We start from the raw sequence: 20674 nt of genomic DNA, 5'->3' as shown, positions 1-20674 counted from the left end.
ATGCTGCAGGTGGGGCTCAGCCTGCCCCGCTCCCCCGGGGGCGCGGCCGCCGCCTTCCCCATGGCCGAGCCGGCCGCGGGCGAGGACGCGGGCACCGGGCGAGGTGAGTGCGCCGAGCGGGGCCCGCCCGTGCCGGGACACGTCCGGCGGAGAGAGAGGGGCTGGGGCACACCCGAATTCCTGCCCCGAGCTGGAGCCTCCGTTCGGCACCCGGGGCCGGGGCACCGGCGGTCGGGTGGGCTCGGGCTGGTGCTGCTCGGTACCCGGGCAGGGCAGCACCCGGGGGAGAGGGCGAGGTGAATCTGGGGATCGCCGGGTGCAGACAGCCCCTGATTCAGCGCCGGTGTTGTCTCAGCCTGGTTTCTGTGGCCAGGAGCCCCCGTGACTGTGCTGGGGTCAGGCTGTGTCCAGGACAGGGAGTCGGGCCGAGCCACCGCATCCAACAGCTGAACCCTGAAGCAGACTGAGCCCGAGCCGCCGCTCCTGCCGGCCTCGGGCGAGCGCCAAACTGAGCTGGAGAGCAAGAGCCAGAGCCGGACCCAGCCCGGGCGCCGGGAGCGTCCCGATGTGCCACCCCGTGCTGTCCCCCCGTGTCCCCTTGGCTCAGTGAGAATCCGTCCTGGACCCCCCAGCAACGGAGCCCAGCCACGATGAACACATCGGAGGGTTAATGAGTGCGCTGACTGACTTTATCCCTGGCCCCTGGCCCCTGGCCGTCAATCGGTGCCCAGCAGAGCTCACCCACGCGGGGACAGCTCCCGTGGCCCGTGCGGGGATCGCCTGGAGCGAGCTCTCCCGCAGCCCCAGGAAATGCCGCTCCCGTCTCTCTAGGAGGAGCTCAGACTCTGCTCTTCCCAGCCCCGGGCTGGCGGCTGCCCGAGCCCTGCCCCGGGGCCGTGAGCTGTTGGAGGGCTGGAAAGCCCCTCACGGTGTGAGAAGAAACACCGACACCCAGCTGGGACCTGGCCCCACACTTCTCCAGGGCCCTGAGCTGATGGGAGCGGGAGAGGGCAAAGCCTGAAACCCTTCCCTTTTTAGGGGAGAGCAAAGAAACCCGGGACGTGGCTGGGAGACTTCAGAGCACCCTCAGCCAGGGTGAAACGCTGTCAGTGGGGCGGTGAAAGGTGTTCCATGAAATCTCTTTGTCCTGCAGAGGTGCTTGGCTCATCCCCGGTCACCATCGTGGTCACGTCCGCGGCCGACACCTGGGACATCGACACCTCCTCCCGCCTGGGCTGTGGGCAGTTCGTGGACTGGGACAAGATGCCGGAGCCGCAGCAGCCGGCGCAGATCCCGCGGGACGTCCTGGCCAGGTCCCCGAAGGAGCTGAAGAGGCTGATGAGAGAAGGCTGCTGGGGCTGGAGCCACGCGGGCCGGGCCCGGCTCTACCCCCGGCTCATCCAGCAGGTCTCCTGCCGCCTCGTCACCCCCGACGCGCTCGTGTACAGGGACGTGGCCGGCCGGCTCTTCGGGAAGCCCAGCGTGAGCTCCCACCCTCTGCCCGAGTTCCTGGAGGGCTGCCCCATGCCCACCTACTGCCTCAACCCGCACGGGGTCACGGCCCTGAAGAAGATCCTCATCTGCGTGGGCACCCTGTTCCCCGACATCACCCACAGCCCCCTGCTGCCCGCGCTGGCGGCGCTGCTGCTGCACTACAGCGAGGACGAGGCGCAGTGCTTCGAGAGCGTCTCTCGCCTCATCGCCAGCAACGCTCCCCACGCCGACTACATCGACCAGTCCTTCCTGGCCCACCAGGCCTCCTGCATGACCTTCGGGGACCTGGCCAACAAGCACTGCCCGGCAGCCCACAAGCTCATAGCCGGCGCCGCCGAGAACGTCCTCGAGGTCTACTCGGAGTGGCTGTCGTGGCTCTTCCCCGGGCTGCCCTTCAGCTACGCCGTGCGGGTGCTGGACATGTTCCTGCTGGAGGGCCAGAAGGTCCTGTACCGCATCGCCCTGGCCCTGCTCAAGCAGTTCCGCCTCTCGGTGGCCCCGGCCGGGCTGCAGGGCTCTGACATCAAGGCAGAGCTGCAGGCTTTCTCCAGGAACATCGCCCAGCACGTCACTGTGGACAAACTCCTGGAGAGAGCCTTTGGCATCCGGCTGTTTTCCCGCAAGGAGATCTGGCTTCTCCAGATGGCCAACAGGAAGGCGTTGATGGAGAGGGGCATCACCGTGGTGCAGAGAAGGTGAGGAGAGCTCTGCATTGCCCAGCTCTGAGGGTTGAGCAGGCAAAATGGGAGTTCCTCTGGAGAATACCCCGGGGCGAGCTGCAGGCACCTCCCGCAGCCAGGGCTGTGCTGGGTCCTCCCAGACCCTGGGGACCCTGTCAGGGGACAGGGCACAGCGGGTACAGCCGGACCTGGGGACCTTGTCAGGGAACAGGGTACAGCCAGAGATGGGGACCCTGTTAGGGGACAGGGCCTGGCCTGATGTCCCTTCCCTTGCAGGCCATCCTTCCACCTGGCTGTGGACATGCAGAACTTCAGCTCCAGCACTGTCACGGCGCAGGAGATGCGCCTCGTCTGGTCCTGGATCCCCGAGCGCTTCTCGCTCTTCCCCCCGCTGCTGCTCTTCTCCACCTCCAAGGATGGCTGCAGCCTGCAGAGGTGAAGCCTCACCTGCCCAGCGGGACCGGGCATGTCGGGCACACGGGGAACCCTGGGCAGGGCTTGGTGTTGGAAAAAGGAGCAACACAAATGACCTGGGGCACATCTGGGGCTGCTGGGGACCCTCGTGGCTCGATTCGGGGTCCTGAGTGTGGCTTAGGGGAGAGGGCAGAGGCTGAGCCCGGTGGCCACCAACACCTGGGCACTGCCCGGGGCACACAGAGCCCTGTGGATGTGCCAGGCAGGGATGTCCCCACATGCCACACTGTGCCAGGTCCACTGTGAGTGGCCAGGGACATCCAGCACATCCTGCCCAGGGCTCCAGCTCCCCCCGAGCCCACCCCTTGTCCATCTCTGCAGGTTCTACACGTGCTGTGAAGGCTATGAACCCACGGTGCTGCTCATTAAAACCACCGAGGGCGAGGTGAGCGTTTCCCAGGCAGGGCTGGGGAGGGGACAGGGTGGGTGACCCCACAGGCTCTTCTTGGAGCATTCACGGGCTGTGTGGTCCCTGTGCTGCCCCACCCCGGGCCTGTCCCAGCTGCCAGAACAGAACAAACTGCACCTCTGGCCACCACACACACCTCAGCCAGGGGTGCTGGGGGAACAGGAGGAGTGGGTGAGGGAGAGAGAGGCCACGAGTGAGACTTTAATTGCAAATGCAGACTGACTCATGGGTCCTTGCTGAGCAGACTCTCCTGAAGTCAGCAGATGCTTTGTCTGAGCCAGGACTTGCTTTCAAAGCATTAAAGGCCAGGTTCTGTCTCTGATTGCCTGAGCAGCCACACAAGGGAAATGGAAGAGAAATAAGGACAGTTCCTACTGAAAGCTATGGAATAACTGCAAAGGCCCCTGAGCCAGGGCCCTTCCGGGGGATTCTGAGTGCCTCATAAACCCCTAATTTATCTCTCCATTCTTTATCCCAAAGTGGAGGCAGTTTCTGTGAATTGTTCAGGGCTCCTGAAGATTTACTGACCAGCAGTGCTGATGTCCCCAGGCTGACACTTCAGGGTGGGGTGGAGATAAACCTGCCACCCCCGGGGGCCTTGTGCAGAGAAGGGCAGGTGACCTAGAAAACCTTGTTTCCTAAAGGTTTTAACTCCTGTTATCCCTTGGCTGTGGAGGCAGGAGAAGTTCCCAGCCCTCAGCAGGGCCTCACAGCCATGGTCAGGTCAGGGGTGTCCACAGCAGGGTCAGCCTTGGGCACTGAGGCTGGGTGGGCTCTGTGCAGGGAACCAGGGATGGGCAGTGCAGGATGGAGCTGGCACAGCAGGATTTGGGGCATTGGGATTGCTCGGTGCAGGGTACCAGGGATGGGCAGTGCAGGATGGAGGTGGCACAGCAGGATTTGGGGCTCTGGGATTGCTCAGTGCAGGGTACCAGGGATGGGCAGTGCAGGATGGAGCTGGCACAGCAGGATTTGGGGCTCTGGGATTGCTCTGTGCAGGGAACCAGGGATGGGCAGTGCAGGATGGAGCTGGCACAGCAGGATTTGGGGCTCTGGGATTGCTCAGTGCAGGGTACCAGGGATGGGCAGTGCAGGATGGATCTGGCACAGCAGGATTTGGGGCTCTTGGGATTGCTCAGTGCAGGGTACCAGGGATGGGCAGTGCAGGATGGAGCTGGCACAGCAGGATTTGGGGCTCTGGGATTGCTCAGTGCAGGGTACCAGGGATGGGCAGTGCAGGATGGATCTGGCACAGCAGGATTTGGGGCTCTGGGATTGCTCAGTGCAGGGTACCAGGGATGGGCAGTGCAGGATGGATCTGGCACAGCAGGATTTGGGGCTCTTGGGATTGCTCAGTGCAGGGTACCAGGGATGGGCAGTGCAGGATGGATCTGGCACAGCAGGATTTGGGGCTCTTGGGATTGCTCAGTGCAGGGTACCAGGGATGGGCAGTGCAGGATGGAGCTGGCACAGCAGGATTTGGGGCTCTGGGATTGCTCAGTGCAGGGTACCAGGGATGGGCAGTGCAGGATGGATCTGGCACAGCAGGATTTGGGGCTCTTGGGATTGCTCAGTGCAGGGTACCAGGGATGGGCAGTGCAGGATGGAGCTGGCACAGCAGGATTTGGGGCTCTGATTCCCCAGAGGATGGGGCACAGCCCCTGCCCTACTGAGCCCGGGGCAATGCCTGGCGCTCCCGGGGCTGGCTCTGCTCCCATCCCCTGACCGTCCCCGTGCTCTCTCCCAAGGTGTGTGGGGCGTTTCTCTCCTCTGACTGGAGCGAAAGGAAGAAGAACGGAGCCACATCGGGCTTTTTTGGGACAGGGGAGTGCTTTGTGTTCACTGTAAGTGACGGATTTTGGCTGGGTCTGTCCCTTCATTGCTGTCCTGCCAGCACGTCCTGGCCCTTCCCTGGCCTGGGTCCAAACCTGGACGCAGCACTTGCCCCCAGCACCCCCAGCACCTCCCCAGCAGCAGCAGCATCTTCCCGCAGCGGTGCGAGGTGCCCCAGGGCCAGGGCTCACAGGTGTGTCCCGCTGCCCAGGTGCGCCCCGAGGCAGAGAGGTACGAGTGGGTGTTCATCAAGAAGCCGGAGCTGGCCAAGGCCGTGCCGCGCTCGCCTTCCCCCGCTCCCGAATCCCGGCTCGGCCCCTCCCGGGACAGCCGCAGCTCCAGCCCCAACCACCTCGCCGTGCCCTCGCCGCAGAGGAGAGGCCGCCTGTCCCCGTTCCTGGCCGTCAGGCACTTCCTGCTGCCCTCCAAAACTGCCTCCATGTTCATGTCCGGCTCCCGGGACGGGATCGTTATCGGTAAGGGGGGTCGATATCGATAAGGGGGGATCATTATCGCTAAGGGGGATCGTTATCAATAAGGGAGATCAATATCCGTGAAGGGGATTGTTATCGGTAAGGGGGGGTGGTATCAGTAAATGAGATCGGTATCGATAAGGGGGGATCGATATCAGTAGGGGGGGGGTCAATATCGGTAACAGGGATCGATATCAGTGAAAGGGATTGTTATCGGTAAAAGGGATCGATATCAGTGAAAGGGATCGATATCAGTAAGAGGGGATCCATGTCAATGGAAGGGATCCTTATCGATAAGGGGGATCGATATCAGTAAGGGGGTCGAGTTTGCAAAGGGGGTCATTATCGGTAAAAGGGATCGATATGGGTGAACGGGATCGATATCGGTGAAAGGGATCGATATCAGTAGAAGGGATCGATATCAGTAGAAGGGATCGATATCAGTGAAAGGGATCGCTATTGGTAAAAGGGATTGATATCAGTGAAAGGGATCGATGTCGGTGAAAGGGATCGATGTCGGTGAAAGGGATCGATGTCGGTGAAAGAATGGATCGATATCAGTAAAAGGGATCGATATCGGTAAAAGGGATTGATATCAATGAAAGGGATCGATATCGATAGAAGGGATCGATATCGGTACCTCCCCAGGGTGGCACCCACCGCCCGCCACTGCCGTGCTGGAAGGGCCCACTCCGGGTTAAACCCCGAGTTTTCCCCAAGGAGCTCCCGCTTGGGGATATCGGGTTCAGGTCCGGGGAGGCGAGGGTGGCCCCCCCTTCCTCCAGTGCAGGGAACCTTCCGAGAGCCCCAAGGGGGGCCCCACAGCCCAAATCCCGGCGAGGTTCACAGCCCGGGGCCGGAGCGTCCCTTCCCAGGCCAGGAACCCCCGCAGGAACAGCCCGAGCCTCTCCCAGCCCCGGAGCGGGGTCAGGACGGGCCGGGGTCACAGAGCGAGGGGCCGGGGTCACAGAGCGAGGGGCCGGGGTCACAGAGCGAGGGGCCGGGGCAGCCGGGCCCGACCCTGCGCTCGCTCTTGCAGGTGGAGGGGGAGGCCAAGCGCTGTCCCTGGACGCCAGCCTGCTCTGGGGACACACGGAGCGCTGCGAGACCTTCGACAACCCCCCGCTCTGCCAGGAGAACTTCCAGGTGCAGCTCTTGGAAGTGTGGGGCTTTCAAAGCGCGTAGTTCCCGTGGGGACGCCCCTCGTGTGCCACCCACGGGCACGGGGACGGGCACGGGGAGCCCTCCCCGCGCTGGCCACCCCAGCCGGGCTGTGGCCACCTGTGCAGCAGCTCCACTCTCCATCGTCCCCTCCGCGGTCACACCAGACCAGACCAGACCAGATCACACCAGACCAGATCACACCAGACCAGACCAGATCACACCAGACCAGATCACACCAGACCAGATCAGATCAGATCAGCCCTCGCGGGGCTCTGGAGAGAGGGCGAGGCAGTGCCAGGACCGGGACTGCAGGCGCTGCCCTCGGGGACATTCGAGGTCCCCTCCCGCAGTTCAGACCCAGCCCGCTCCACCCAGTGTGTCCCAGTTTGGGGTTCTGGAGGGGAGGGCAGCCAGCCTGGAGTTCCTCACACCTCCCTGGCCTGTCTGCAGAGTGGGGCTCAGCAAAGCAGTGGCAGCACGGGCAGATTTTGTGGGAATTCTGAGCCCAGGCAAAGCCTCACACCGAGCTCCAGAGCTCACCAGAAACATTCTCAGATCCGCTTCCCCCCGGCCCCAAGCCCAGCACAGCCCTTCAAGCCATCCCCGGAGTTCTGCAGCCCCCGTGGGTATCCAGGACTGCCCGGGATCCCCCAGCACCGGGAGAGACTCTTGTCCCTGGCTGGAAGTGCTGCCGAAGTGGTGGTGGCAAAGCCCTGCCTGGGGTTTGTGGGGTGCAGCCACAGCCCCGGGGGGACCCCACGTGTGGGGCTGAGCCCTTCGCTCTGTCCCCAGCCCAGGGCTGGTGTGAGGCTGCAGGGCTGGACACGGAGGAGATTCCCCGATGGACCACTGGGATGGGCTGATTTAACGTGGAATGGGACAGGACACAGGGAATGGTTCCCACTGCCAGAGGGCAGGGCTGGATGGGATATTGGGAATTAGGAATTGTTCCCTGGCAGGGTGGGCAGGCCCTGGCACAGGGCGCCCAGAGCAGCTGTGGCTGCCCCTGGATCCCTGGCAGCGTCCCAGGCCAGGTTGGACATTGGGGCTTGGAGCATCCTGGGACAGTGGAAGGTGTCCCTGCCATGGCAGGGGTGGCACTGGATTGGTTTCGGGGTCCCCCCTGACAGAAACCTTTCCATGATTCCATAGTTTCTGTGTGCTCAGTGCTGCCCCTGGTCAGAGCTGTCAGAACTCACAGCATTCCCTGCCCGAGCTCTGCTGAGCCTTCGCTGTGCTGAAAGAGACCCTGAAAGGGATCCTTTCTTCTTGCTTCTTATTCTATTGCTGAATAAAGCTCAAAACTCTTTGAGAACTAAAAAAAATAATCCAGCACAAAGACACTGTGTGGGAGCAGTGGGGCCAGGAGGCAAAAGGGACGTGTGATGGGGAATAAAGAGATCTGTGACCTGCTCTCACTTCCCTGCAGAGGGTCAGCACCCCAAACCCTCACCCCATGGCCCCACAGCACCCTAGCTCCTCACCTTGTGTCCCCATAGCACCCCAGCCCCTTACCCTACAGTCCCAGGGTACCCCAATCCCTCATGCTGCAGCCTCACAGCCCCTCATCCCCTCATCCTGTGTCCCCACAGCACCCCAGCCCCGCACCCTGTGTCCCCATGGCACCCCAACCCCTCACCGTGTGTTCTCAGGGCACCCCAACCCCTCATCCTGTGTCCCCATGGCACCCCAACCCCTCACCCTGTGTCCCCAGGGAAGCCCAACCCCTCACCCTGTGTTCTCAGGGCACCCCAACCCCTCTCCCTGTGTCCCCCCATAGCACCCCAACCCCTCACCCCTTAGCCCATTTCCTTTGACTAAGGGTCTTTACTGAAATCCAAGGAAACTTCAGCCCCTGTGTGCTCTGAAAGGAGCCGAGCATCCATCAGCTCATCCCTTTGGGGCATTTCTGCTCCTTCTCAGAGCAGCACAGGGACCCACCTGGCTCACTCCTGTTCCCTGAGCAGGATTCTGGGCTCCTTTGGAGCATGGAGCTGCCGATGCTGGCACAAGAAGAGCAGCCCAGGAGTGGCTCTGAACAATGGGAAATTCATGAAAGGACAATCTCATGCTGCAGGTCTGGGTCATCCCCTCCCCACCAGATGCGACGGACAGTTGGCCCCTGTCTTGGAACACAAATTGCTACAAAAAGCACATTTTGTGCCCTTCAGACCTGGATTCCCTGGAGCTCCTGGGGGGCTGTGGATGCCCTTGTCCTCCTGCGGGCTGAGCTCGGCAATTTTCACACTCGCAGGAGGGGAGCAGGACAGGTTCTGCATTAGCTCCCATGGTGCAGTTACACTGTAACAGAAAATGGCTCAAAGTGTCCCAGACCATTCCCTTCTCATCCCAGAACTGATTCCCACAGGGGCTGTCCCTGGGAAAGGAAGAGTCCACTGAAGATTTAGGGTGAAGGGAGAGAAGAGGAGACTCATGGGGTGGGAGTAACAGGCCGTGCCTCCAACCTTCTCCTTCTGCTTCCTGAACCAGACATTTCTGTTAAAGCCAGGATTCTGGAGCAGACAAATGCTCACCTTCCCTCCCTCCTCCTCTCCTTTCCTTCCTCCCTGTCCTCTTCCCTCACGCTCACCAAATGTAACTTGTTCTTGCCATCAGGGAGAAGGTCCCGGTACATTTTTATCTCCCACCACTGTCAGATCCATTTTCATCCTTCCCATTTCCCTTTCCCAGCTCCATGCAGTGATTCCCCTCCCACTCACCTGCTGCACACACAAACAATTCCTTGTCACTACACTGTCACCAGCTCCTCGTGGAACTCACATTTAATGGCTGATGGAAGAAATTTCCAGCTGTAGCAGAGCCTTCAGTGCCACAGAAGGAGTTTGGCTGGTGTTTTTTTTCCAGTTAAACCCACAGAATTTTATCAAAACAAACATGTTTCCATCCTTGTTTCTGCACAATTTAGTCCCTGGAATTTTTAATTTAATTTAAAATTAAATTAAATTAAATTAAATTAATTAAACTTCATTTTTAGTCCCTGGGAGAAGAGTTGATTTTATTCACAGCCTCTTCCCCCCCCCCCCCCCCCCCCAATGCTGGGTGATTCCACAAGGCACCTTTGGACTTTTCCTTGGAAATGCAGCGGGTATTGGGGACTTGTATGAAAAATTCCCCCTCTGGTGTCCTGCAGAGCAGAGCTGCCCTGGGCTCAGCAGGGTCTGGCAGCTCCAAAGGGGATTTGGGGATGGGCACTGTCTGTCCTGAGAGGGAATTGCCCCTCCCTAGAGGGGAGCTGGGCCCTGCAGCTTCCCCTGGTGGGACTGTCCCTCCTCCCTCCCTGGGGGATTGCTTTCAGCACTTTGTTGTAATTTATCTGAAAAATACCAGCCCAGAATGGTTAGGGTTGGAAGGGACCTCAAAGCCCATCCAGTGCTACCCCTGCCATGAGCAGGGACACCTTCCACTGTCCCAGGCTGCTCCAAGCCCTGTCCAACCTGGCCTTGGGCACTGCCAGGGATCCAGGGGCATTCCAAAGATGTGTTCTAGTGAGCAAACATCACTCTTTATCCCTAAAACCTTGCTCACACTAGGAATTATGAGCCCCTGGCTCCCATTGAAACACTAACCCTGGAATCCACAGCCCACACGAGGAGTTTCTCTTTAAAGAAAGGGTTTAGATCTGTTAGGGGAGGGGAAGATGTTTATTGAAAATAAGTCGGGTCAACCTTAAAGGTGTTCTGCCTTTAGATATAGGAGAACGTGCTTATTCCCTGAGCCTGATCTGAAGATTCCTTTGTTTCTGTTTTGAGAAGGAGTGGCAGAACACTTCAGTGGGGTGATGATGATGCTCCTTGTTTTCCACCTACATGGAATTATCTGTACTTGCATTTCTGTGAGCTCTATAAGTTCTGGGATAAACAACAAAATTTGTTTTGATTCTCGTCACAGATGAGCGGCTCCAAGGCTGCCAAGGAAAAGGGGGATGCACCACTGGAAATGCATTTCCAGAAAAGGTTGATTTGCACTGAAAGAAAATTAAAATATATATTTAAAGGAGATGAGCTGGAAGAGTACACAGGAGATCAGAGCAGGACAAAGAGCAAATATTCCTGCAGGGGAAGGGGTGGGAAGGCAGGGTTTCTGATGGTGTTTTTATTTATAATCACACTTCAAAGCATTGGGTTCTTGCTCTAAGGAGTAAATAATGAATGGAGATATTTTTAACCTCCTACACAGACTCTGCGTTTCATCCACAAGAGGTCTGGCAGCAGCCAGAGCATTAACGGAGCTGCTTGGCTGCAGGGATAATGAGAGCAACCTGAAGATCTCTGTTTACTCCAGGGGACTCAAAGCACAGCCTGGGCAGGGCAGAAGTACAATTACGGAGTTAAAGTGGAAATCAAACCCTGGGGAGCAATGTGGGGCCGGGCTGGGAGAGCTGGGGTCTTCACTTGGAGAAGAGAAGGCTCCAGGGAGAGCTCAGAGCCCCTTCCAGGGCCTAAAGGGGCTCCAGGGGGCACTTGGGATAAAGGTTGGAGGGACAGGACACAGGGAAAGGCTTCCCACTGCCAGAGGGCAGGGATGGATGGGATATTTGGCAGGAATTGTTCCCTGGCAGGGTCGCAGGCCCTGGCACAGGGTGCCCAGAGCAGCTGTGGCTGCCCCTGGATCCCTGGCAGTGCCCAAGGCCAGGTTGGACATTGGGGCTGGAGCAGCCTGGGACAGTGGAAGGTGTTTGGAACTGGATGGGCTTTAAGGTCCATTCCAACCCAACCCATTCTGGTATTCCATGGTTTCATGAGCCTGGCATTGAATCCTGTCCAGATCAAGGTAGACTTTTTTCCATCTTAATAACCCCCTATTCTCTCTCAAGATGAAGAACTGAAGAGAATTCCTTGGGAAAAAAAACAAATCAGTGAGAGCAGGGAGCTTTAATCAGAGAAATTCCATAGCCAAAGGTTTGATTTCTGATCTCACCAGCTGCCCCCAGGCCAAACCCAAAGGTCATGGCAGGGGAAGACTTTTCCAGGGAAAAGTGCAAAGCTCCAGATCAAAAGCAGCTGATGGGGCTGTGGTAACAGAGGACTCCCAAAATGCTGCCAAGACCTCATAGGAAATTTTTGAAGACATAGTTCAGGAAGTGTTTGTTGGTGGATCACACTCCTGATTAAAGGACCCCTTTGATCTCCTGCTGTTGCTCAGAGTTTCAGCCTGAAGCTGCTCCATGACTGGTTGTGGTGTGGCAGTGAGGCAGGAAATCCCTACTGGGGGTTGTGTTTTCCACAGGGATCAATCCTGATGTTACAGGAGACCATGGAAGTGCTGGAGACAACCAAGGAACAATTCCCACCCAAGGAAATGACAAAGCAGGAATTACTTTCTTTCAGTATTTTTTTCTGCCATCCTCATTTATTCGACTGCTGTGTTAAAGAGCCCTGGAGCTGGTTTGGGTGCAAAGGGGCCTAAAGGATCATCCCTTTACAATCCCCTGCTCTGGGCAGGGCCCCTTCACTGGACCAGGTTGCTCAGAGCTCCATCCAACCCAGCCTTGGAGGAGAGTCTGTATAGTTTTCATTTTATTTTATGTTGTTATCAATCAATTCCTGGTGCAACACAAAGGTTCAAACCTTTCCATAGTTCAGCAGTGCAGGAGGCTCTCTCCCCTCAGCAGAGCCTGAAAATCCACATCTTCCCAAAGGAATGAGTGAACCATCTGCAGCTCTGCGTTAATCTGATGCCAACATCCCTGGCTGGTGCCTCCCTGCCCCAGAGCTCCCCGGGAGGGGCTGGATATGGAGATAATTGTAAGGACTGCAGCTCCACATTGCACTGAGGGCTCCTTTTTAACCTGTTAGCTGCTCTTGACCAGAGAACATCCCTGATGGGGAAATACATCCTCAGTTTCCCAGCTCTGGCTCATTTCAGGAGACCTGAATTGCTGCTGTTCTGCTTTACAAAGCACCTCATGAGCTGGGCTTGAAAGGGGCTACCCTTTTCTTGTGCCACTTTTCCCTGCCCTGGTTCATCTTTGTGGTGTTTAGGGGACATTGAACAAAAGCCTGAGGCTCTTTCTAGATTTCTCTTTCTGTCATATCCCTGGGATTTGTGTGCTTTGGAACTGATCTGAAAGCATCAGCCCTGTGGCAGCTCCTTTTTTATTCCAGCAAGTAGAACAAGTGTGCTCCAAACAGGCTCCTGCCACCCTCCCCACTGCCCTCAGCGATGCTGAGTGGGAAACAGCCAGAGAGAGATCAAAAATGACATTTTCACAATGTGAGGCTGCTACACCTCCCCATTGTAAAGCAAGGCAGGCAGCACCTCCACACTCACTTTTTCTGTTACAACAACATGGGAAGGGGTTTGGCGATGGGGTATGGGAAATGCATCAATATAGAAATACATTAAATATGGGAAATAATGCATCCAGTATGGAAATAATGCACCCAGTATGGGAAATAATGCATCCAGTATGGGAAATAAACCATCCAGTATGGGAAATGTATCCAGTATGGAAATACATTAGGAGCTTCCAGAAAGGGAAACCCATTGGATTAATTTCTACCTGAGCTGTCCTGAAGAGGCCACAGGAAGGCTGGAGGAGTGAGGAACTGGCTTCCAAAGCTCGGGCTGATGTCCCAGCTGCTGGAGCATTGTTCTGAGTCATTCTGCCTCCATCCCTGGTCAGAGCAGTGCCAGCAGTGCCTCCTCTCCCCGAACAAAGGCAGGAGAGAGGATGAGCCACTCCAGCCCTTCCTGGGGCACAGAGAAGTGCCTCGGCTGATGAACGTGGGATGAGGCCCTGGATCCTGTTTCCCGCACAGAGACTGGCTCAGGCTCTGCTCACTTCATCCTTGAATTGACAAAGGCAGCTGAAACTGAATTACAACGAAAGGTTGGTTAAATAGAAATGAGAACTGCAGGGGAACACCTGCAGCATTCATTGGGAACACAAAAAAGCTCTTCTGAAACACCCATGGTTCTGTCCAAACCAGACCCTCAAAGCTGCCACTTCCAGAGGTCCTTAAAGGATGTGGATGCTCTGATTATTCCTGCAGTGGGAGCTGGATCCTGACCCTGGGGTTAACAAAGCATCTGGCTGGGAAATGGGGATGATCAGCTCCCTCTGCTCCTGATGGCAGCATCTGCATCTCCCCATCTTCCCTAGGATCTGACCTCACTGGAATGTGAAAATGAATGAAGCTGGCACTAGTGGGACAGCAAATGAAAGGTGTTGAGATCAAGTCCTCAAAGCAAAAGGATTTTTCTGTTACCACACCTGGGAAAAGAGGAGCTTTGGGGCCCAGATCTCACATTAGAGATTTAAAGTCTGGCTTGTATTTACTGACTGGAATTGTGTGCAGCACAAACAGCAGCAGCTCCTTCATATTCCATTTCAGCAGCTCTGCTCTTTGATCTTTAAAGCACCACTGGAAATGTCTCATGGACTGGAGGCTTTTTCCCAACTGAGGAATGAATAAAGTGAAGCAAGGCAGAGAGGGAACACGGCCCTGACAAGGGCTGGGGTTAATGGCCAGGAATTTGTGAGCCAAGTGAATTGGACTCAAGGACTCAGAGAAGTGGAATGAGGCAGATTTGTGAACAGCCCCAGGAAAACAGAGGCGTTTGTGGAGATTGAGCTGCTGTTTGTGTTCTAAGGAGAAAGAAGAGTTCAGGACAGCCAGGCTGAGCTCAGCCAGGACCAGGAGGGACAGGGGCAGGGGATTGTTGCTTTTTTCCAGCTGAGGGCCTGGGAGGTTGGTGGGAAGAGCCACAAATGGCAGGGAGCTCTGCAGGAGCCTCTGCTGTGTCCTGTGTGCAGAGGAGGAAGGACAACCCAGAGTGCCATAACTGCCCTGGTGGAATGTGCAGCATCTGGGATCTCGTGAGGGAGACATGAGGATTGCAAAGGATTTAAAGTGTTGGGAATGTCTGTGTTGGGTCACTGTGTTCTTTTTGGGACAAGCTTCAGCGAGAAGGAGGGGAAAAGAGCATTTGGAAAGAGAAGTTACCAAAAAGAGCCATCTACTCCAGGCAGGCAGAACTTCCAGTGCTAGAAAGGTTTCAGAGAAGTCTGACAAACATTTATCTCAGGTTGTTTTCTCCTGCTGGATCCTGCTTGGCCAAGGGTGTGGAGCAGGGGATTTCCTGAGTTTAGGCTCTGTTTCCCAGATTTTATGGCTCTTGTTGAGCTATCCCAGACCTTCTGCATTGTGGTGAGGACCAGGAAGGTTTGGCTGAACAGCATCTGCAGAGCTTCTGGATTGAAAATGTCATGTCCTATGACAGCAGAGCCAAAGTGTCACAGGGCAGCTGTGATGGGTGGGAGAACTGATAACCCCTAAAGGCTTCATGGAACCCTGATCTGGGACCAGCACCCAAAAATAATCAAGTGGAAAAAATAGTCTGATGACCAGCACAGGCAGAGATCATCCAGGCACTCAGAGTCTGGGGTTTGGCCCTGCTGACTTGTCCTGGTTTAGAGGCATTTTGCAGGTGTTTTACAAGAAAACACATTTCAGTTCAGGTGTGTGTTCCCATGAAAGGCACCAGATAACCCCCAGAGGAACAAACAGAAGGGAAAGCAAAACTGCAGGAATTCTCTTTGCAGCAGCTCCAAAACACAAAGTCTGGGGTTTGAGATGTGGTGAAAGCCCACAGGCCGTGCTACCAGCAGACCTGGAATCCCTGAGCTCTCCAAGCACTGCCCTCCCTCTGCTCTGGGAATTGTTGGGTGGCTGTGCCCCAGGGAAAGGCAGGGGGCTGCTCAGAGGTCAGCAGGAATGGAGGGACATCACTCAGGTGGGGGACACACTGTCCCAGGTAAGGGGTGTAAAACCAGACAAGAGGAGGTCACAGCAAACCCAGGAAAAGCGAGGAGTGAACCCAGATGGCAGAAAGGAAAGAAAGAACTAGAAAGGGGAAAATCACTGAATGAAAGCACTGGGAAAAGGGCTGTGACCCAGCCTGGGCAGGTGCTGCAGTTCAGCCTGGCAGGTGTGATGTGCATGTGGAGACAAGGGTCAGATGTCTACTGGGGAGCACAGGGAACACACACAGGGAATACACAGGGAGCACAGGGAACACACACATGGAACACATGGAACACACACAGGGAATACAGGGAACACACACAGGGGGCACACAGGGAGCACACACAAGGAACATGGGGAACACACACAGGGAGAACACAGGGAACAGATATAGGGAGCACACAGGGAGCACACACAGGGAGCACACAGGGAGCACACAGGGAGCACACACAAGGAACATAGGGAACACACACAGGGAGCACAGGGAACACACACAGGGGACACACACAGGGGACACACAGGGGACACACACGGGACACACACAGGGGACACACAGGGAACACACACAGGGGACACACAGGGGACACACACAGGGGACACACACAGGGAGCACACACAGGGGACACACACAGGGGACACACAGGGGACACACACGGGACACACAGGGGACACACACGGGACACACAGGGAACACACACACAAGGAACATGGGGAACACACACAGGGAGAACACAGGGAACAGATATAGGGAGCACACAGGGAGCACACACAAAGAACATAGGGAACACACACAGGGAGCACAGGGAACACACACAGGGGACACACAGGGGACACACACAGGGGACGGACACAGGGAACACACACACGGGACACACAGAGGGGACACACAGGGGACACACACAGGGGACACACACAGGGGACACACACGGGACACACAGGGGACACACAGGGGACACACACAGGGAACACACACAGGGGACACACACAGGGGACACACAGGGGACACACACAGGGAACACACACAGGGGACACACACGGGACACACAGGGGACACACAGGGAACACACACAAGGAGCACACACAGGGGACACACAGGGGACACACACGGGACACACAGGGAACACACACACAAGGAACATGAGGAATGCAGGGAACAGTCTTCCCCCTGCCCTGCTCCAGGTTTAGCTCTGCTGTGCTCTCCTGCACTCGAGGGCTGTGTCCCAGTGCCTTCCTCCAGGATCCTGGCAGGCTCCAGGGACAAGTGGGAATGACTGCAGGCTCCAGCCAGCCCCGGGCTCTCATGTTGCCACTTCTGTGACATCTCCTCTGGGAGTTCCCCAGGCACGGGGGACTCGTGGCATCATGTGCATTGCCTGTAGCTAAATCCATGGACTTGCTGTCGGTACTTTTAGCTTAACCTGGGGAATGGATTCTGGCTAAGAGCCTTTTGAAGGCCCTTTGTGTTACTGGCCCAATTTCTGGCCACAGCTCCCTGGAAGCTGCTGGTGCAGCCCTGAACTCTGCTGGGCACTGACTCTGCTTCAGCTGAAAAGAAGTAATTGCCACAATTGCCCCAGTGATTACCCCCCCCCGCCAAAATCAAAGGGATATCTGAGTATTCCCCTGCCTGTGGGGAAAACAGGAACAGGTTTAGGCAGAAGAGGGAAGGTTTAGATTAGAAATTAGGAAGAGATTTTTCACTACAGGACTGATGAGGCTTGTGGAAAGAGGTTGTGGACCCTCCATACCTGTAAATGTCCAAGGCCAGGCTGGACAGGGCTTGGAGCAGGCTGGGGCAATGGAAGGTGTCCCTTCCATGGCAGGGGGTGGCACTGGAAGAGCTTTAAGATCCTTTCCAACCCAAACCATTCTGGGATTCTAGGATTCCAGGTGCTGCCAGCCTGGTCTGGAATTCCTTAGATTTGCACAAGCACCTGGAGCAGGAGCTGTGGGGCTGCTGCTTTCTCAAGATGATACCTTTCCTTACAGCTGAGGAAACCTTAAAGCATTTTTTACAGTTAGAGGAGACTCTATTTTTTGTATTTCCTGTCGTGCATTTACCAGATCCTCCCAACAGCCCCCACAACACTGAAAAATATGGGTCTGACTCGTTCAGGGGGACCGAGAGTTTTCTGTTCCTTTCGGATTGGCACGAAGGATTCTTCACTTCTGAGAATCACCCTGGCTGTTGTTATAACACTTCCATGTTGTCACTGCCACCTTTCCCGAGAGGCTCCTGGCACAGCCTGACTCGGATCCACTCCCTTTTGGAGGCTCTCTCGATTTCACTCCATCTCTCTTCCCTTCCCCCCTCTGCCCTGCCTTTAATGAATGACTTGTTGTGTAAATTCAGTCTTCTGTGTTTATTTTAATTTGTCTGGTCCTGATTAAGGAAAAAGCCCTCAGTTCCAATTCCTGGCATTTACTGGGAAGCTCTTTCAAACCAAGCTTTTAACCCCATGTTCTCAAAGGAACTCAAGGATGCTGGGGCCGCTTCTTTTGCGGTGTCCAATTTAACGCTCTCTTCAGGGACCTGGTTCTGGAGAGTGCAGTCACAGCTAAAAATGCCTGGGTGTTTCCAGCCAGACACACTCAGATTCTCGGGTGCTGGCCTGATTCTTCAAACAGGCTCCAAATTTCCATGGAAGAAGTGCTTGTTACTAACTCAGTATCACATCTAGGATTAAAAGCAGAAACTCTCAAGTACTGTTTGTGCAAAGATCAGTGAAGGCAGCAGCCTGGGAAGTGATGCAAGCAAAGGATTTCTTTTGCAGACGTTGGAGACCTGGCAGAATTCTGTCATCAATTAAAATGCAGCAGAATGCTGCAGCTCTTAATGCTGAGGATCTCAGATGTTTTAGTTAATGGAGATGATTTATCTCTCACACCTGCACTGACAGTTCTGGTAGGCAGTGGGGACAGGCATTTAAAGGTATCATTGCTTGTTTTCCCTCACATGTCACTAAAAACATTTCCTGCTCACAGAACAGCAAAGGTGGATCCTTTTGGCCTGTGCCCCTCTGCTGTCCATCAAACACTGAACAAATCCTCTTCCTTCTGCCTGAAAATCCCCTGCTCTCATAACTGAAGCCTTCAGCACAGGAATTCAGTCATTCCATCCTCTCTACCTTTGGCGTCCCTGGTACTCTGAGCCATAAACACTCCAGCAGGTTCCACAGGCTCTGCAGCAATGCTCGCTGGGCTTGGGATCCAGGATCCAACCACTGGAATGTGGGACAGGCTGGCAAAACCTCTGTGCTTCTGTGGGGAAATGAGGAGGGCACCGGAGCCTGTGAGAGCCACGCAGGGATCCCAAGGAGCTCTGTCACTGCCAGATCCCCGTGGGGCTGAGTTTGGAGGTGCAGAAGGGGCAGAGTTTGGAGATCAGGACTCTGTCGGGCACAGCCCTACCTCAGCAGAGCCATTCTGTCCCCACGGGTCACCCCAAACCTGTCACTGCAGCAGGGGGAGGATCCAAGGATCCACTGGAGAGCCAGAGTCCCGTGTTGGTGTGGCTGCTCCCAGAGCTCTGCACTCTCCTCCTGCACCAGCTGGTTCTTTGTGCCTGGGAGGCAGCAAAGTGAGAGGAACGCCCCGATTCTGTCACCCTCTGGCCACTGCCACCCTCTGGCTCTGCGAGGGCAAGAGCTGTGGCTGCTGAACCTCACCTTCTGCCACCTGCTGTCACCTCTGTGACGGCAATGAGCTGGCTCAGCCCTGGGCCTGCCACCCTCCATGTGGACACCTGAGAGCTCACATTCTCAGGAGAGAGGTCCTGTCCTGCCAATCCTTGCTCTTGAGTGGGAAGTAGCATCACTTGATGAAATCAGCCCCAGTTTTAAGCAGTGGCAGTGGCTGAATTCACCTGGAGGAGCCGGTGTAGGTCACCAAGCACAGTCAGCAGCAGCAGCAGCTCCCCTGTCCCATGGCACAGCACAGCCGTGTCTCTTTAACTCCCACCCAGTGTCTGTGCCCAAGGCTGTGCCCCAGCTGCTGCAGGGATGGGTGATTTGGGGTATGTCCCCACATTCCTACAGGAAACAGAGACCATAACATCCCAGGCTGTGGCTGTGGGTGGCTCTGTGACCTTTCAGGTTTATGCTCAGCTTGGCAGGACCTGCTCCCCAGCACATTCATGTCCCTCCTGGCACATCCCTGTCCCTCTGGGCACATCTGTGTCCCTGCTGGCACATCTGTGTCCCTGCTGGCACATCTCTGTCCCTCCGGGCACGTGTCACTATCTCACAGGTGTAAGAGCTGCCCCCTCCAGCCCGGCACAGGCTGGGTCCCCCGGGAGTCCCAGGGTGGTGTGAGCAGCTGTGACCAGCATGGATCCCTCCAGACAAATCCAGGAAACTGAGCCACTCCCTGCCGGGCTGGGCTGAGCAGGAGCTCGATGCTCACATCTCTCTAAGGTGCTTATTTATCCCTGAGACATCCAAGGTGTGAGGCTGGTGCTCAGCCGAGGTGTCTGAGCTCCCCCAGCCTGGCTGAGCCCCGGGAGAGCCTGGGGCAGTTTCCAGGCACAAGCCCTGCTCAGCACTGGTGGATCCCGGCTCAGCTCTCCCTCCCCATGCCAAGGTTCAGCTCCTGCTGTGGGATCACATCGTCTCAGTTCACAGGGATAATGGGTGGAAAGAGCCTAGAGACACCTGCTCAGTGAAGCAGCCAGGGATGGAACAGATGCATTAAAACCCGAGTGAAATTGCTGCCAACAAAGTGCAGGAGTTCCTGCAGCTCGGGGTTATCTGCTGCTTTCCCATTCCGAATCAACGGAGCATGGCCGGCTCTATTCATCAGCCTGAGCCCAGAGCCCTGGAAAAGCAGAATTACTCTGCCTTGATGCTGTTCCTCCTCAAAGAGGCTCCCAAAGAAGGCAGGCCCCATGCATCTTTCATGGGGCACTAAATAACACACTCTGCTGTCTATCATTTAATCCGAGCTGCAGAGGCTGAGGAGGGAGGGGTTTTGATGGGGGGAGATTTGTCTGCCTGCCTTGAGCCCTAAAACTGCTGCAGGCAGGGAGGGGGCTCTCCCAGCCCCACCCAGGCTGCCCCAGCTGCCCCCAGGCCGGGAGCAGGATGGGGCTGTTGAAAGCACATTTCCACTCCACAGCACAGATGTTCCCAGCCCATGCCAAGAGAGCCGGAGAGGCTCAAAGAAAGCAAACATTGTCCCAGGGCAGAGCGCAGCGAGCAGGGAGGAAGGTTTCTCTTTTTTTGCTGTTGTTATTATTATCACGATGATTTGGCAGAGTGGAAATGGATTTCTTTCAGGCCTGAGTCAGTTCAGCTCAGATCTATTCAGGATTTTATCCCAAAATGCAAGTGCCTCCATGGCACAGGGACTCATGCCCAGCCAGAGGGAACATTTCTA

At 56.2% G+C, this 20674-nt stretch overlaps 1 protein-coding gene across 1 annotated transcript; it reads left to right on the top strand.

Moving 5' to 3' along the window:
- LOC134052057 (TBC1 domain family member 24-like) lies at window positions 1-6548 on the top strand. The gene is made up of 7 exons (XM_062506255.1): window positions 1-103; window positions 1154-2189; window positions 2451-2609; window positions 2970-3033; window positions 4806-4901; window positions 5102-5366; window positions 6403-6548. Exons 1-7 carry the CDS (start codon window positions 1-3, stop codon window positions 6546-6548), a joined length of 1869 nt encoding a protein of 622 aa, XP_062362239.1.
- Window positions 6549-20674: the final 14126 nt, after the last annotated feature.

Source organism: Cinclus cinclus, chromosome 20 (assembly GCF_963662255.1).
Source record: "Cinclus cinclus chromosome 20, bCinCin1.1, whole genome shotgun sequence".
NCBI classification, from domain to species: domain Eukaryota; kingdom Metazoa; phylum Chordata; class Aves; order Passeriformes; family Cinclidae; genus Cinclus; species Cinclus cinclus.
Note: the sequence above shows the minus strand (reverse complement) of the source record. Positions and strands in the feature narration are given on the sequence as shown.

Excerpts from the sequence above, each read along its gene's own strand:
- LOC134052057 (XM_062506255.1), top strand. The coding sequence starts at position 1 with ATGCTGCAGGTGGGGCTCAGCCTGCCCCGCTCCCCCGGGGGCGCGGCC. Across the intron at positions 2,190-2,450 it reads ATCACCGTGGTGCAGAGAAG|GCCATCCTTCCACCTGGCTG; the intron begins GTGAGGAGAGCT and ends CTTCCCTTGCAG. Across the intron at positions 3,034-4,805 it reads TTAAAACCACCGAGGGCGAG|GTGTGTGGGGCGTTTCTCTC; the intron begins GTGAGCGTTTCC and ends CTCTCTCCCAAG.